Here is a 17579-nt window from a genome sequence, read left to right as displayed (position 1 = left end):
CCCACCCGCGTTCTGCGACCCCCGGACCTGACCCTGCAAGGCGCCCCACAGCGCGGACGCGGGGAGGGGGCCCGATGGTGGTCCGTGGGCCCAGCCGCGGGAAACACGCGGGAGGAACGAAGCCGTGAGGGGGACGCCGTGCGTGGAAGGCGGGAGGCCCGGCCGCGAGCGCACAGCAGTTCCGGGAAGAACCGAAGGGTGGCGGGCGCGGGAGGGCCTTCCGGGTGACCCTGCGGCGCCCTAGCCCCCTGAGCGCGCGGGAACCCTGAGCGGGGCTGTCTGTGGACCAGGAACCGGGGAGGCGCGCCCGAAGGTGGGGAGCAAAGGGCTGACACCGAGGGGGAAACGAAGGCCCAGAGCCCTGNGGGGCTGGGGGGGTGGATGTGGGGCCGCCCGGAAGCGGGGACCCTGCCCCCCACCCGCACCCTGCCCTCAGCCAGGCGGTGGTCAGCGGGCTGCAGAGGTGCCTGGCCGGGGGCGGGGCGGGGGCGGCTCCTCCCCAGGGGGCGGGCCCGGGACGGCTCCTCNGGTGACCGGCCCGGGCTGCACTTCAGGAGCCCCCGGGATCCTGTTAACGCTGTATGATTCCGGGCCGACTCCAAGCTCAGTTAAGCCAGAATTTAACATGCTACTAGTGTGTGAGGGAAAACTCTGTAATAATAGTGACATCAAGAATTTTAAACGACCTCAGAATCCAGGAGTTGTGGAAGGGACTATGTAAAAAAGGACTCATGTGAGTTTATCCATTATGGATGGAAATACGGAGAAAAGAAAGGAAGTGCAGGTGTTCTGCAGGTCTCGTTTTAATTGGAGGAAGGCAGGTAAGCCATTTTGATGGGGGTCCTGTATATTATTTAATTGTGATAAATTAATAGGGAGCATTAAGTTTTATGAATAGGAAACTCAGCAGAAGTGGAAAAAAACATTTCAGAACATTTAGATGAACAAGGGAGAGGGCAGAGCTGAGCAACACAGAATGAAGAAACTTAAGCCAGGAAAATAAGGAAAGGAATAGAGAGGAGAAGACAGATGAATAATGAATTAATATGGCAGAAGGAATTGAATTCACTGTATCAGTTCCAATAAGTTTGAAGAGGCTGAAACTTCCTGCCCACATCCCACCCCTCTCCCAGAAAGAAGAAAAAGAAAAGAAAAAAGACAGTTCGGATTCTTGCATAGTTGTCCTTCAGCTGGTGAGAGAGGGGTGTTAAGATCTCTAAATAGGTCAGAGGAAGACAGATATCATACAATTTCACTCATATGCAGAATCTGGGAAATACAACAGAAGACATAGGGAAAGGGAGGGAAAAATAAGATAAAAACAGAGAGAGGGGCAAACCGTAACTCTTAAATGCAGAGAACAAACTGAGGGTTGCTCGTGGGGAGGTGGGTGGGTGATGGGTGTCAATTAGGGCGCTTGTCAGGATGAGCCCTGGACGTCCTATGTAAGTGATGAATCACTGGGTTCTACTTCTGAAGCCACGACTACACTGTATGTTAACTAACTTGAATTTAAATAAAGGAAAAAAAAGATCTCCAACTACGATTGTGAGTTGTCTGCTCCTTATGCTTTGTATCATTCACAACTCGGTGATTAAGCACATTCGTACTGATGAGCGTTATGACTTCCTAATGGATGACATGTTTATCAATTTCAGAGGTCTCTTCTTTAGTCTCTTGTAATTTTGTCTTTCTGTCCTTCCATCATGATATTAACTAATCTACTCCAGACTTCCGCTTGCACTTCAAATGGTGTATCATTTACCTTCCTTTTACTTTCAAACTACCTGTGCTTTTATTTTTATGGTGTGTCCTTGCAGACGAAGTAGAACTGGTGCTTGTGGATTTTCATTCATTCTGACAATCTCTGTGGGTGCACCATTTTGTCCATTAACTTTTAAGTAATCATTGAATTGGTTTTGTTTATATTTATTATTATTAGTTTTGTTATTTGTTTCCTTTAATTCCTTAGTTTGATGACATTTTGCTTTCTTTCAGGTTATTTGAATGTATTTTAGAATTCCCTTTCAATTTATCTACTAGATTTTTGGCTCTGCCTCTTTGAACTACTGTGTCCTGACTGCTCTAGTGATTGTAGTGTATATTAGCATTTCACAGTTTAGTTAGAGTTAGTATTGTAACACTTTATAATATGCGGAAGCGTTGCAGTCATATATGTGCATTTACAAGCCCCAATCTTTATACTGTCTTAGCATGTGTATTACATTTGTGTGTATATCAACTCTGTAATATTGCAATTTTTGCATCAAACAGTCCTATGTATTTTAAAGAAAACAAGAGGAAAAAGAATCTTTTCTATTTACTCAGACTTTAAAATTTTTTTTCTGATGCTTCTTATTCTTTCTGAAGAATCAAGTTTCCATCTAGTGCCATTTCGGCCCCAAGAGCATACTTTAGCCTTGAGCGTTGTTCCAGAGGCACGTTTGCTGACAATGAGTTCTCTTATGTTGTTGTTGTTGTTTTTTAAGTTTATTTATTTTGAGAGACAGAGAGCACATGTGAGCAGGGGAGGGGCAGAGAAAGAGGGAGAGAATCCCAAACAGTCAAGCTCTGTGCTGTCAGTGCACCCATGAACTGTGAGATGATGACCTACGCTGAAACCAAGAGTCAGATGCTTAACCAAATGAGCCACCCAGATGCCCTCTCTTAGTGTTTTTTTGTTTGTTTCTGTGTTTGTTTTTATCTGTAGATATCTTGGCTTTCATTTTTGAAGAATGTTTTTATTGAGTGTAGACTTCTTCGTTGACAGTTTTCTTTATACAGCACTTCATTATTTTTCATTATTTATTTTGAGAGAGAGGGAGCACTCAGGGGAGGAGCAGAGAGTGACAGAGAGAGAGAGAATCCCAAGCAGGCTCTGCATTAGCACAGAGCCTGATGTGGGGCTCAGTCCCACAAACTGCAAGATCACGACCTGAGCTGAAACCAAGTCAGATACTCAACCGACTGAGCCACCCAAGCACCTCTCTTTTGTCACCTTATAAGTGTTTTTTGCTTTTGTCTTGTGGTCTCTACTTTTTTTTAAAGTGGATTTATTTATTTTGAGAGGGAGAGAGTGCAAGCAAGGGAGGGGCAGAGAGAGGGAGAGAGAGTCCCAAGTGTGCACACCATTAGCGCAGAGCCCGATGTGGGACTGGAACCCATGAACAGTGAGATCGTTACCTGCACCAAAGTCAGACACTTAACCGACTGAGCCACCCAGGTGCCTCTGGCCTCTATACTTCTTATGAGGCATTGAGGATTATTTGAATCCTTGTTCCTTGTATGTAATACGTCATTTTTCTCTGGTCACTTTCAAGATTTCTCTTTCACGTTGGTTTTCAGCCATTTGATTATGATGTGCCTAACCATGATTTTCTTTGTATTTATCTTCATCGGGGTTTACTGAGATTCTGGACTCTGTGAAAATATGTCTTTCACCACATTCAAGACCGTTTCAGCCATTATACTTTCAAATATTATTTCTGCCCCATTTGCTCTCATTCTCCTTCTAGAACTCTAATTTACATACATGTGAAAACTTTTGTTATTATTCCATACTGCCCTGAAGCTTTTTTCATTTTTAAAATATCTTGTGGGGCACCTGGGTGGCTCAGTCAGTTAAGTGCCTGACTTTAGCTCAGGTCATGATCTCATGGTCCATGAGTTTGAGCCCTGCATCAGGCTCTGTGCTGACAGCTTGGAACTTGGAGCCTGCTTCAGGTTCTGTGTCTCCCTCTCTGTGCCCATCCCCTGCTCACACCTCTGTCTGTCTCTTTCTCTCAAAAAAGTAAATAAACATTAAAAAAATTTAAAATAAAATAAAATATCTTGTTCCTCTGTGATCTTCAGATTAGATGATTATTTATATTCATTCATTCATTCATTCATTCATTTATATTTTAGAGTGAGCCGGGGGAAGGGGAAAAGGAGGGAGAGAGAGAATCTTAAGCAGGCTCAGTGCGAAACCCAACTTGGGGCTCGATCCCATGACCCTGGGATCATGACCTGAGTTGAAATCAAGGTTCAGATGCTCAACCAACTGAGCCACCCAGGCGTCTCCAAATTAGATGATTTCTGTTGACCTTATCTTTATGTTCACTTATTTTTCCTCTGTCATCTTGACTCTGCATTCCACATCTAGTCTAGTGAGCTTTTTTACTTCACATACTATCTTTTTTCCAAAATGTTCCACTTGTTTGATTTTCATACTTTTTGTTTCTCTGCTGAGGAACACTTTTCAATTGTCTTGTCATTGCAGGCATATTTCCCCTTACTTCTTTGACCACGGGTAGAACTGTTGCTTTGAAATCCTTGCCTGCTAATTCCAACATCTGGGTCCTTTCACGTTTATTGTGTTTTCTCTTGAGCATGGGTTATATTTTCCTTGTTCTTTATATGTCAAGGATTTGGGGTTGTGTTTTGGACATGGGAATGTTGTGTTGTGCAGACTGTATTTTGTTACATTCCTCTGAAAAGTGTTGATTTTTTTTGTTCCAGTAGACACTTATTTTGTGGGACTCAGGTTGCAAACTCTTGTTTCTAGTAGCAGCTCAAATCTCAGCTGAGTTATTTTTGTCTTAGCTGCAGCAGCCCCAGGCATGCATGGTTAGGGGTTCAGCTGGAGATTTTGCAGAGTTTATATACAGAATTTGGGGTTCCCTCTCTCCTGTCCAGTATTCTGCCCTCCCTCCCTGGTAGATGTGGTTGCCTCAAGTGCTGCCTTCTGATTCTTCAGGCCAAAAATCCCGAGTGTTTTTGCTGCAGTTTTATTTCCCCCATAACATATGCTTATTGTCAGACTTAAGCCCTGAAAACAGTAACTCACTCTTTGTCATTCTCATCATTTTTAGTTTTTTTTTTTAAAGTTTATTTATTTATTTTGAGAGAGAGATCGAGATCAAGTGGGAGGAGGAGCAGAGAAAGAAGGAGCCTTCTCCCTGTCAGCACAGAACCCCATGCGGGGCTTGAACTCACGAACTGTGAGATCATGACCTGAGCTGAAATCAAGAGTTGGATGTTTAAATGACTGAGTCTCCCAGACGCCTCCTTATCTTTTTTTAAATAATTTTTTTAAACGTTTTTTTTTTTTTTTTTTTTGAGAGACAGAGTGAGCAGGGGAGGGGCACACACACACACACACACACACACACACACACACACACACAGAATCCAAAGCAGGCTCCAGGCTCTGAGCTGTCAGCACAGAGCCTGTGGCGGGGCTCCAACTCACAGACCGTGAGATCATGACCTGAGCCAAAGTCTACTGCTGAACTCACTGAGCCACCCAGGGGCACCTCATCTTTCTTTTCTTTTTAAACCATTTTAACCATTTTTAAGTGTACATTTCAGTAATGTTAAGTATATTCATAACGCTGTGCAAAAGATCTCCAGAACTTTTTCACTTTGCAAAATTCTGTACTCCTGCAACTCCCATTTCCTCCTCTCCCCAGGTCCTGGTCACTAACATTTCACTTTCTGTTTCTATAAATTTGACTAGTTTAGATATCTCATATAAGTAGAATGAAAGAAGTTTGTCTTTTTGTGAATGGCTTATTTCACTTAGCATAATGTGATCAGGGTTCCTCCGTGCTGTGGCATGTGACAGGATAACTTTTTTTTAATGTTTTATTTATTTCTGAGAGAGAGACTGCATGAGGGGAGGGTCAGAGAGAGAGGGAGACACAGAATGTGAAGCAGGCTCCAGGCTCTGAGCTAGCTGTCAGCACAGAGCCCGATGTGGGGCTTGAACCCACGAACTGTGAGATCATAACCTGAGCCAAAGTTGGACGCTTAACCAACTGAGCCACCCAGGTGCTTCAGGATAACTTTTCTTTTTAAGGCTAAATGATATTCCCTTGGACGTATATACCACATTTTGTTTATTGATTCATTCACAGATGGACGTTTGAATTGTTTCTACCTCTTGGCTATTGTGAATAATGCTGCAATGGACATGAACATGCAAATAATTTTTATCATCTTAAGTATCAACTCCCTCTTGAATCTTCTTGCTTTGGTTCGGTTTCCTCTAATTTTTCCTTTTGTTTTGTTTCCTTGTTTTGTCTTGTTTTGTATTCTTAAGTAGGCTCCACACCCAAAATAGGTCTCAAGAGTTGCATGCTCTACTGATCTTGCCAGTCAGACCCCCCTGTTTTGTTTTGTTTTGTTTTAAATCTTTTTAACTCAGAATTTATAGTCATTATCTCTTGGAGGGTTGGGTTTAAAAGGAGATTACATGGCTAATGGAAATGGAATTGACAGTGAAATTGGATTTTAACAAAGATTGAGCCATGTTATTTATGAGAGCAAAAGAAAACAATCATTCAAAGGAAAACTGAAATAAAGGGATGAGTATACAGCAGGCATATACAAACAGCAAGAGAGCTGGAGTGGCATTAATATCCGATGAAGAGGAATTCAAGGCCAAAAAATTTAATGAGGTGAAAAAGATATAATAAAAATCTATGAAGAAAATACAGTAGTCATGGACCTTTAAGGGTCATGCTAAACAGCAGTCAAGTACATAAATCAAAAACTCCTAGAAAGACAATGAAAACTTGTTAAAAATATCTTTCAATAAATATGTTATTCATCAGGCACTCTTTTTAAGTGTACGCACAACTATAATTAGAAACTTCATTTAATATGTATGTATAGGATATACATATACATACACACACAAGAATAACAACATATTAGATAGATGTTAATGATATATATTCTTCCCCTCAGCCTACTAAAACAATTTCCATAGCTGTCATACACTGAGTCACAAAGAAAACCTTCATAAATTTCAAAAGAGGATGGTTTTACAGACTACATTCATATCCCAATACAGAATCACAATCTGAAAGAAAGATATGTAAAAAATTAAGAAATAAACATACAGTACACCATTTCGAATAACTCTGTATCCAAAAGAAAATAAAGCTATATTACAGATCATCAGATAATAAGCAAGAGAGATTATTTCATACCCAAACCCCAATATAGAGCCAAATCTCTATACAGAGTGAAATTGTTAAATTTAAATAAACACTCTAAAAAATCAAGGTAGAAGCTTAGTAAAATAGATATTCAAGTTAAAAATTAACAACAGGAGGGGCACCTGGGGTGTCGGAGGCTGGCTCCGGCATGTCCAGGGGTCCCTGAAGGATGGACGGTGTCGGCAAGGGAGAGTGGGAGAGCCCCGAGATTCTTTCTGGTCACCAGGCAGGCATCTCCGCTCTGACTGGGGCTCAACTTTATTTTATCATTAAGTGTTTGGGGGACGCCACAGAAGTGGCATTTGCCTTAGACAATGATTTCTGATAACAAACTTCTTTGATATGTAAGAATTTCCCAGAACATAGATTTGTAGAAGACTTCTGCATAACCTTATCAATAGTGATGGAGGTAGGGGATTTAGATGCTTATCCTATGGGGAAGAAGTTATCTTTAGCATACCAGACAATGTTTTTAGCATAAAAAGGGTGAAGTTACTTCTTTGTGGGCAGGGGTCAATAGCTTGTTTGTTTAAGGTGGAAGTATCAAGAAAAACAGGTCTTTCAGGAAACACCTTTGCTCCCATAATCACAAAAGAAGAAGTTCCTCAATAGGTTCCTATACAGGGAGCAATCAGCATATTTAAAGCCAGAATAAGTCACTTACAAAATGCTCCAAGCAGAAACAATTGGGTGGGGGTGGATATCTGTCCTTAACTCTAAATTAGGCTCTTTGTCTCGGGGACAGACTCAATTGTAACTCTTGTGTTCTTAGCCCCCTTTATGATCTAAGTCTTGGATCTGCAAGACCCATAGGAAGATCCTTCTGACAACCATCCACAGTGCTTTCATCTGAAGTCTCTTTTGAAGTGGCAGGAATATGCTTTTCCTTATGAACAATCTGTGTGGGGAATATCGGTCTGATCTGGAATATTGTGAGGTCTGGTCAGTACCTGCAGGCTCATCTCCAACATGAGCCAGTAGTAGCAGAAGGAGATCCCAGTTTTTGTTTCTCATGGCAGGAGCTGTGCAGACGCTGCCGTTTCCTCGCTGTCACTGCCATCCAGCGAGGTGGGTGCGGCTCCAGCACTGGGGGGTTCGGTCAGTTACGCATCTGACTTTTGATTTCAGCTCAGATCATGATCTCACAGTTTATGAGACTGAGCCCTGAGTCAGGCTGACAGCACAGAGCCTGCTTGGGATTCTCTTTCTCTCTCTGCCCCTCCCTTTCTCATGTGTGCGCACGCATGTGCACCCTTTCTCTCTAAAAAAAAAAAAGTGACAACAAGAAAATAAAATTAAAAAGTAGGCAGTATGAACTAATAAAAAGAAAAACCAGGGGCACCTGGGTGGCTCAGTCGGTTAAGTGTCTGACTTCGACTCAGGTCATGATCTCATGGTTTGCAGGTTCAATGCCCTGGGTCAGGCTCTGTGCTGACAGCTCGGAGCCTGGAGCCACTTCAGATTCTGTGTCTCCCTCTCTCTCTGTCCCTCCCCTGCTCACATGCTCTCTCTCTCAAAAATAAACATTAAAAAAAAAGAAGGACCAAAATCATTTAAACACAAAAGAGGGAGAAAAGTATGTGTCTGTGTGCATATGGACATGTGTATGTACATATATAATTTATATGTGATTTGAGTAAGTCTAATTTGAATACACATATATGAAATTTGGTTATTTATAATTTTAACAGAGAAATGAAATAGATAAAACCCCTCACCAGTTGACAGATTACTTAGAATACTTTCAGTTATATGTAGGGGAATTGAAATGCTGAGGGGAAAAGTCTAAAAATGTTAGCAAATTGTATAATGCAAAGCAGAATTTATTGTTAACATAATTAATTACACAGAACTGCTTACTGGAGAAGAAAGCGTATATGATTGCTTCCATAAAACAAAGAAGAGATTTGAAACAATTCTTCAAATATTCCTAGTAAAATTAAAATGGATTCGGGGTCCTAGGTGGCTCAGTTGGTTAAGCCGCCGACTTCGGCTCAGGTCATGATCTCACAGTTCCTGGGTTCGAGCCATGCATCAGGCTCTGTGTTGACAGCTAGCTCAGAGCCTGGAGCCTGCTTTGGATTCTGTCTCCCTCTCTCCCCCTCTCATGCTCTGTCTCTCAAAAATAAATAAACATTAAAAAAATTTTTTTTAATTAAAATGGATTAAAATATAAAGAAACCAACTAAACATGATAAAAACCAATTATCAAAAAGCAGCTATGTCACAATGAATCATGAAATGTTGAATCATTTCTATTATAATTAGAAGCAAAACAGACATGTCTGTCATCACTATATTATTAAACTTTGTTTTAGAAGCTGCCGTTATTATGGTAATGTAAAAGAAGAAAATGTCTCATCTATATGTAATAGGTATGAAATTTAAAAATTATCTTTATTTTTATACGATGCAACTGTACACCTGCAAATCTCAAGAAACAGTAAAATCTGTTAAAATTAGTATGAGTTTATTAAATTTCTGGATAAAAGAAAAACATTAAAAAATTAGGAGTTTTTATTTATATCAGCAATAATAGATAGGAAGTTGCAATGTAAAAATCAAATCTCCTTCACAGCGGTGATAGTTAGGAATAAATTTATGAAGAGGGAATAAATGTTCTGAAGAACATAATTTTACTCTGAAGTTCACCCACAGCTACTAAAGTAATAGAGAGACCTACAATGTCTCTGGGTAGAATGGTTTTACAGTAAGAACTGAAAACTTTCTAAACTAAAAAATATATGTAGTGCTCTTTGAAACAAAAGCTTATTTTTTAAGTATTTGACACAAGGAAAAATTACCTTAAAATTAATTGGAATAATAAATGTCTGGGAAGAACCAGGAAAATTTTTAAAAAGACTTTGTGTAGCACCTTGCCTTTCTTGATATTAAAATTCATATTAAAAGCTACACTGATAAAGGCAGGATATTGGCATGGGAACTGATCAGTTTATTCATGGATATGCCTATATATTCATATATGGGATACTGTATTAACAGATCCAAATACATACATAAAACTTAGCAAATGGTAAATAACATCTTAATTAAATGGGAAAATGATGGTATATAAATAGTGCAGACGTACTTTGCTGTTCATCTGGATGAAAACAGAGCCCTAATTTACATTATATACACAATTAAGTTCTAGATGGATTAAGGCTCCAGAGGTTAATAACTCATGTAAAATAATAGTGCTGCATTTCAGAGAATAAAAATTAGATAAATTTAATAAAAAGCTAAGAATTTAAAAAGCCCAAACTTGTAAAAATTTATAGAGTAAAAATAAAAGTGGTAACTGACAAAGAGCTAATAATTTCTATTATCTAAATAACCTTTAGAAACTGACAAAACGAACAACTCAAGTAAAAAGGGGCAAAACATATGAAGGCAAATATCTGAACAGGAAAAGTAAGTGGCTAAAACTCATGAAAAGTATGCTTTTCTGTTCTGATAATTAGGAAACTGTAAATGAAAAAAAAAAAAATTCCATTTTCTCCCCAACACGTTGGTGAGATCACAAAGAGTAATCACCCTCATTGGTCGTGAAGATAAAGGAAAAGAGGACATTCATGTATTTACTATGGAATATGAATTGCTACAATTTCTCTTTTTGGAAATAAATCTAGTAAAAAAAAAAAACCACCATTCAGCTTAGTATAGTGTTGTTTGTAGAAGCACAAATATATGTAAACATTCTAAACAACTATTGTTGTGCCCGAATCACGAGTCCCCAGTGACCTCAGAAGCCAATACCGATGCAAGAACAAAAGGGTCTTTATTACAAGCTCGAGCCGGGTCTCACCCACCTACCTACACGGCAGCAGCAGCAGGGGGGAGCCCCGAACAATGGCCAGCAGGGTTTTTAAGGGGTAAGGGATGGGGGTGTTACAGTACACATGTAGTACACCAATCATATTTGTACAACACCCTGGCAACAGCCTTGACCATTCAGTACCTGTGAGGTGTCCGTTACTTTTGGCGGAGCCCAATTATGGCCTTTTGAGACTCCTTTGAAAATGACCAATTATGAGGTGAGTTAGGCACGGGGGAGCAACCCTTCTCTCAGCCGGCAGGAATGTTTTTAACCTCTTCTCACTGGCTAATTGGGGAGGGGGTTCGGCCTTGAACAATCTGCAGTTTTTTTCTGAGACTGCTGCTATGTGCAGCCCGATGTTGCTTTTAATGGGGGTCTTAATTTTATTAAATTTTTTTTTAATGTTTTATTTATTTCTAGGAGAGAGAGAGAGACAGCGTGAGCAGGGGAGGGTCAGAGAGAGAGGGAGTCACAGACTGAAACAGGCTCCAGGCTCTGAGCTGGCAGTCAGCACAGAGCCCGACGCGGGGCTCGAACCCACGAACCGCGAGATCATGACCTGAGCGAAAGTCGGATGCTTAACCGACTAAGCCACCCGCACGCCCCGAGGGTCTTAATTTTAAAATGGCGTTATTTAGTCGCTTCCCTATCAGCTGGGGAATACTTGGATATATTATAAATGTAATATTCAGCAGATGCTAAAAAAATGAAGTTAGAACCATCTGAATTAACCTGGACAAATGTCCATGATATGTTAAAATAAACAACCAAGTTATACCCTGTGTTCCCATGTCTGTTTTAAAAAACATACAAATAAGACAAAAATAGCAATCAAGCACACAAAAAAATATAGCCTCTATGTAAGTATTAGGATAGATTTAGGTATGTATCACAATTTTAGGTTTTTTTGTTTTGTTTTGTTTTGTTTTTTACATTTATTTACTTTTGAGAAACAGAGACAGAGCACAAGTGGAGGAGGGCCAGGGAGAGAGGGAAAGACAGAATCCAAAGCAGGCTCCGGGCTCCAAGCTGTCAGCACAGAGCCCGACATGGGGCTCGAATCAACAAACTGTTGAGATCATGACCTGAGCCGAAGTCGGATGCTCAACCGACTGAGCCACCCAGGCGCCCCTGTATCACAATTTTAGTATTGATTATCATAGGAACATGTTACTGGAGGGTGTGTGTATGGTTTAAGTGCCTTTGTAACAAAGTAACTGATTTCCGCCCCAGTTTTATTGAGATATAATTTACATGTAACATCGTATTGGTTTAAGGTGTGCAACATAAGGATCCGATGTACGTATGTGCTGTGAAATGATTACTGCAATAAGTTCAGTTGACATCCACCACCTCACAGTTACACCTTACAGTTTTCTTGTGATGAGAAAAATAACTTTTAGAAGATGAGGAACTGTGGATAAGTCCAAAGAGCATCAATGAGGAGGTGTGGACCTAGCCCCACTCCGAACTTGCAGTATGACACTTTCTGCCTTGACTTTCTTGTCTCTAGAGTGTGAGTGGTAATGACCCGGCTCCTGATCAGGCTACAGTGTTGCTGTAAAGATAAAATGGGGGCCGAAGACAAACATAATTTGAATAGTTAAAAGGTGTTAAAATGCAAGCTATTATCCTCAAGAAAATTCTCAACCGTTCTCAATTTATATGATGCAGGTGACAAAATCATCCGAGGAAGCATCTTCCCTTCCCAACGGCGATGTAGCGGGAGAGGTGCAGGGCGCCACAGAGGTACGAGCTGGTGTCTTGAACCATCTTCCCTCAGACTAGCTTGCTCCGAATGTCTACTTGGTTCTCATTTTTCTGTCATTCTCCTCTACGTATATAGAATATCTATCTCTCTATCTTTCTGTCTCTACTTTATGGTCATCCAACATCCATCCATCCATCCATCGTCCATGTATCGATCCATCTGTTTACTCATTATGTATCTGTCTGTCTGTCTATCTATCATCATCCATCCATCCTCCATCCATCTATCTATCTATCGGTCGNCTCTATCTTTCTGTCTCTCTCTTATGGTCATCCAACATCCATCCATCCATCCATCGTCCATGTATCGATCCATCTGTTTACTCATTATGTATCTGTCTACATCTATCTACCTATCTATCTGTCTGTCTATCTATCATCATCTATCCATCCTCCATCCATCTATCTATCGACCGATCTATCTATCTATCTATCTATCTATCTATCTATCTGGCTATCTAGCTATCTATCATCTTTTTTATTCTCTAAAATTATAAAGCCTGCCTCCACTCAAGCAACAGAAAACAACTCTACCTCAACATTGAATCCTTTGGAGTTCCCTTCATAAGCCTTAAATGGGTGAGTTACAGCTCCTCGTTAGTGAGTCTGTTACTCTCCCAGGTATGTGAATCAGGTCTCCTGACTGCCAACAGCAGCTGCTGTGAGCGATACTGGGGGTTGGGGTTCTATCCTGCAGTAGCCGAGTGACCCGATAAATAGCAAGTCTGTGTTTGCTTTGTTTCTATACTGTGTGTCCAAGTAAAACAGACCATGTGCAGCCTGGTTTTCCCTGGAAAGCTTATCTAGGGTTAGTGATACCTCGGGTTTGCTTTACAACCAGGCAACAGAGAAGGCTGAAGAAAGTGGAGAAAATGAGGCACAAAAAGAAGATAACGAGGATTCGGGCAACCTTGCTGAGACTTCAGAGAAGGTGAGTGTTTGCTTTTTTTTTTTTTTCCCACCATAATTTCACTGGATTCGATTCACCAAACTTTTTCTGAGCTCCTCTCAGGTGAGCACAGAAGCCTGGGGCTGAGGGTTTAGGCAGAGAGGAAGCAGGAGGAAGGGTTAATGGCTGTGGTCAAGGCAGAGGGCTAACAGGACGCAGAGGCGGGACCCTGAACCCAGGCCTGGAGGGACAGGCAGTTGTGATGTTGGCGCTGGGTTAGGTTCAGGGTCTCTGTAGAACAAGGGACCTTATTCCTTGGCCATGAGTGATGATGGATTCCCAGCAATCCCAGCAAAAATCCCAGTGGGGCGTTTTGTGGGAAGCCATCAGGAGCTGAGGGTAGAGAAGGGCCCTTGGTGGGGGGGGAAGCCACACCCACTTCCCATCCTGTCCTGGGAATGGCAGCTGCTCCAAGGCCTGGGACCTAATTCTAAAGGGGTCCCAGTTCAGGAGCCACAGAATAAGGGGCGGGGGACGGGTATGGGAGGGAAGAGGAGACTGTGGTTCTAGAATGGCCAAGCTGAGATAAAGGGGCATCAGATGGGCCACTCAGTCAAGGAATTCTGAACATGTGCCTGGGAAGCCAGGTAAGGGGAGACCCTGGTGTGCAGGGAGCTGAATGGGGGGGGGGGTTGCTGGCCTCCCCTAGAGTCTCAGGGGTCTGTTTACTGAATGCTGATGATTTGCATCTCTACCTACTTATTGATTCCGGGAAAGCTGTTGGACTCACATTCGCAGCAGGTAGAATGTGGTGAGGAAGGGCACTAGGGAAACAGGCTATGGAAAACTGGGTTGGGGGTGGCCGTCAATTTGTTGTTATCTTAAGGAATTTAAATTTGAGAGGGGCCAGGGCGGTAAATTCCTCATATGAAAGATGGCTGTTTCCAAGATTACTTAAGACTCGCTGAAGTCTTTGGTTTGGAAGAAAGATAAAGGCTTTAAATCCTGACCTAGAAGCTAGATGGGGTTTGACAGCAGCCTGTATGATTCAGAGACAATAAACGTCAAATTACACATAGCAACAATTTCATTACCGTGTAATTTAAAAATCCATGTTTTTATAAGTCGGACTTTACAGGAATTGCCTAATGCACTCCTACAGTGTTATTGATTTCTACTTTGAAATTCAGTTTGCTTCTTGTGAGACAGAGAGACAAAGATAAGAAACTTTATACCGGAAGCCCTATCTCCTGGGGACCAAGAAGAAGGTAGCGTTTTCATAACTGGACCCTAGTTACTACAGCAAGGATGGGCCTGCTTTAGCTTCTCAGCTACTCTTTAGTGAGGTGCTAAGCTCTCTGGTCTGGGAGTTTTCTTTGGAACAGTTTTTTTTTTTTTTAATTGTGAGCCCATTACAAAGGAAATTTAAAAAAAAATTTTTTTATGTCTTTATTTTGAGAGACAGAGACAGAGCAAGCGGGGAGGGGCAGGGAGAGAGGGAGACTCGCAATGGGAAGCAGGCTCCAGGCTCCGAGCTGTCAGCACAGAGCCCTGATGTGGGGCTCGAAATCACGAACTGTGAGATCCTGACCTGAGCCGAAGTTGGACGCTTAACCAACCGAGCCCCCCGGGCGCCCCATCCCAGGGTTTTGAAAAGCGAGGCCGAGAACTTCTCCCCTGGGATCCCAGAGCCACAGCCAATCTGGGGCCGTCCCCTTGCTGTGTGGGAGGGGCAGACTCGACACCCTGTCCCCTGTGTTGTGCGGTGGGGACAACCCGAGGTAATTCATATCCTGGCGTTGAGCCACGCTATTTAGGACAAAGAATACAAACGCGTTTTCACCTCTTATTGTGAAATTAGTATAGACCTACGGGACGTCGTTCAGCGCCCCGTGGTGATGTCGCAGGCAGCCGCGGTACCGTAGGGACACCAGGGACACGGCGTCGGTGCCTCCCTGAAGGACCGCAGACCTTATGCGGTGTGCACCGTTATCTCAGACCTTTCACTTGTGTGCTGAACACGGCTCATCCGTGTGCTACGGGCAGTTTTCAAGGTGTGACGGTAACCACCGCGTCCGGCAGGGGGCAGTGTGAAACCAGCGACAAACCAGCTGGGGCGGCGTCCGAGGCCTGGGCTTGCTCACCTGATCGCAGCTGCTGCACGTGCCCACAGAGCACCCAAATGATGCCATTTTATTTTCTTTTATTTTTAAGTGCTTTTTTTTTTTTTTTTTGGAGAGAGAGAGAGCACACAGGGGAGGGGCAGAAGGGGGGGACAGAGGATCAAGAGTGAGCTCTGCGCTGACAGCAGTGAGCCCACTGTGGGGCTCGAACCCACAAACTGCAAGATCACGACCCGAGCTGAAGTCAGACGCGCAACCAACGGAGCCCCCCAGGCGCCCCTCAAATGATGCCATTTTAACGGGGAGAAATATTTATCTAAGAATATCACTCTTGATTTAAAAAAAAAAAATAACAGAAAAGGAGACAAATCATTATCTCCTTTAATGCAATGAACCGTCCCCCCCTCCCCACCCAAGCCTGCGGGCTCTCAAGCTCCAGATGCCGAGATGGGTGTCACCTACATGTTGACAGGTGGGGGGGCTGGGCATTGGGGAGACAGGGCGGTGGACACTGGAGACCCCGTTCTTTCGTGCCTAAGAAGGTCTCGCCTGCTGCTTCAGGTCCCTGTAGAGAGGGGACTTGGTGGTCCCCTCAGGAAGGCTCCCCTTCCCTGCGGATCCGGGAGGGACGAGGGGCTGGGGAGGGAGGCTTGGGCATGGTAGCTGAGGGGGAAGGGCACAGTGAGGGCCTGGGAGCATCGTGAGGACTTTACAGGAGCCTGGAAATGTTGTTTGCCTTTGTCTTTGGTTTCCCTGGAGGTAAAATTATTTTAAGTTGTGGGCTTTGCCAGCTCAGCGATCCTCTCCAAAACCTTTTAAGATCTTAGCTTGGGGCGCCTGGGTGGCTTAGTCGGTTGAGCGTCCGACTTTCGCTTAGGTCATGATGTCGCAGTTCGTGGGTTCGAGCCCCGCGTCGGGCTCTGTGCTGACTGCCAGCTCAGAGCCTGGAGCCTGTTTCAGTCTGTGACTCCCTCTCTCTCTGACCCTCCCCTGCTCACGCTGTCTCTCTCTCTCTCTCTCTCTCCTAGAAATAAATAAAACATTAAAAAAAAAAAGATCTTAGCTTGACTGGCTACATGGTGATGGCTTGTAAAGCCCACCTGGCCTCCTCCAAAGCCAGTCCTGAGGGCAGTTGCTTTCTTGAGGGACAGACGGTGGTCTAGGTCTGTGAGGGGCTGGTGAATCGCAGGCTGGGTCCCGGAAGATTGAGAGGACTCTGCCCTTGTCCCTGACATTTCCAGCCAGTCGAGGCCACCCGCCCACCTCAGGTCACCCTGTGCTGGCCCTCGGGCTTCCTTCCACACCAGCCACCTGCCCTCACTGGCCACTGCCTGACACTCACCACGGCCGACACCTGTCCTTGGAGCTGGCTGGCTTCTGTCTCTGCCACCTGCCTCTCCAGCCAAGTCCTGGCAAAAATAGCTGCTGGTGAAGGTTCCAGGACTCCCCACTTCGGGGGCTTCCCCTTGCTAGCTTTCTTCCAGGAACAGCAAGGTACAGTGAGTTTAAGTTGTAGCTTGGTCGGGTGAGTGGTGCACAGGCTGTGATAAGCGAGAGCTTAGCTTAATGGACCACGTGATTACAATGATCTTAAAAAATACCCTTTTTGCCAGTGTAATGATTTGCCAGTCGTAGATGTCTGTTCAGGCATTGTCTATAGAGGGCTTTCAATATCTGTCTAATTCTGATATTTTACAATTCTCTGAGCTAAGGATGGAAGTTTAAGTTCTGTTTAAATGATACATCCTCAGGGCGCCCGGGTGGCTCAGGCCATTAATTGTCTGACTCTTGACCTCGGCTCAGGTCAGGATCTCAAGGTTCATGGGATGGAGCCCCATGTCTTGGGGTTCTCTCTCCCTCTCTCTCTGCCCCTCCCCTGCTTGTGTTCACTCTCTCTCTCTCTCTTTCTCTCTGCCTGTCTCTCAAAATAAAAAAACTTCAAAAAGAAATCATAACCCCCCCCCCACCACCACCTCCTCCTACAAGGG

General features: G+C 43.4%; 1 protein-coding gene across 2 annotated transcripts in view; it reads left to right on the top strand.

Moving 5' to 3' along the window:
- The window catches only part of SH3BGR (SH3 domain binding glutamate rich protein), a 57483-nt gene that overhangs the window by 28489 nt on the left and 11415 nt on the right, over nt 1-17579 (top strand). For both annotated transcript variants that reach the window (XM_077765434.1, XM_077765433.1), the window contains 2 exons: nt 12484-12558; nt 13421-13510. In XM_077765434.1, coding sequence (XP_077621560.1) covers nt 12484-12558; nt 13421-13510 — 165 coding nt within the window. The remainder of the gene's footprint in view (nt 1-12483; nt 12559-13420; nt 13511-17579) is intronic.

The sequence above is a fragment of the Crocuta crocuta genome, unplaced genomic scaffold (genome assembly GCF_008692635.1).
Source record: "Crocuta crocuta isolate KB4526 unplaced genomic scaffold, BGI_CrCroc_1.0 scaffold84, whole genome shotgun sequence".
Classification (NCBI taxonomy): Eukaryota; Metazoa; Chordata; class Mammalia; order Carnivora; family Hyaenidae; genus Crocuta; species Crocuta crocuta.
The sequence above is the reverse complement of the archived record's forward strand: the minus strand, read 5'-3'. Positions and strand labels throughout refer to the sequence as shown.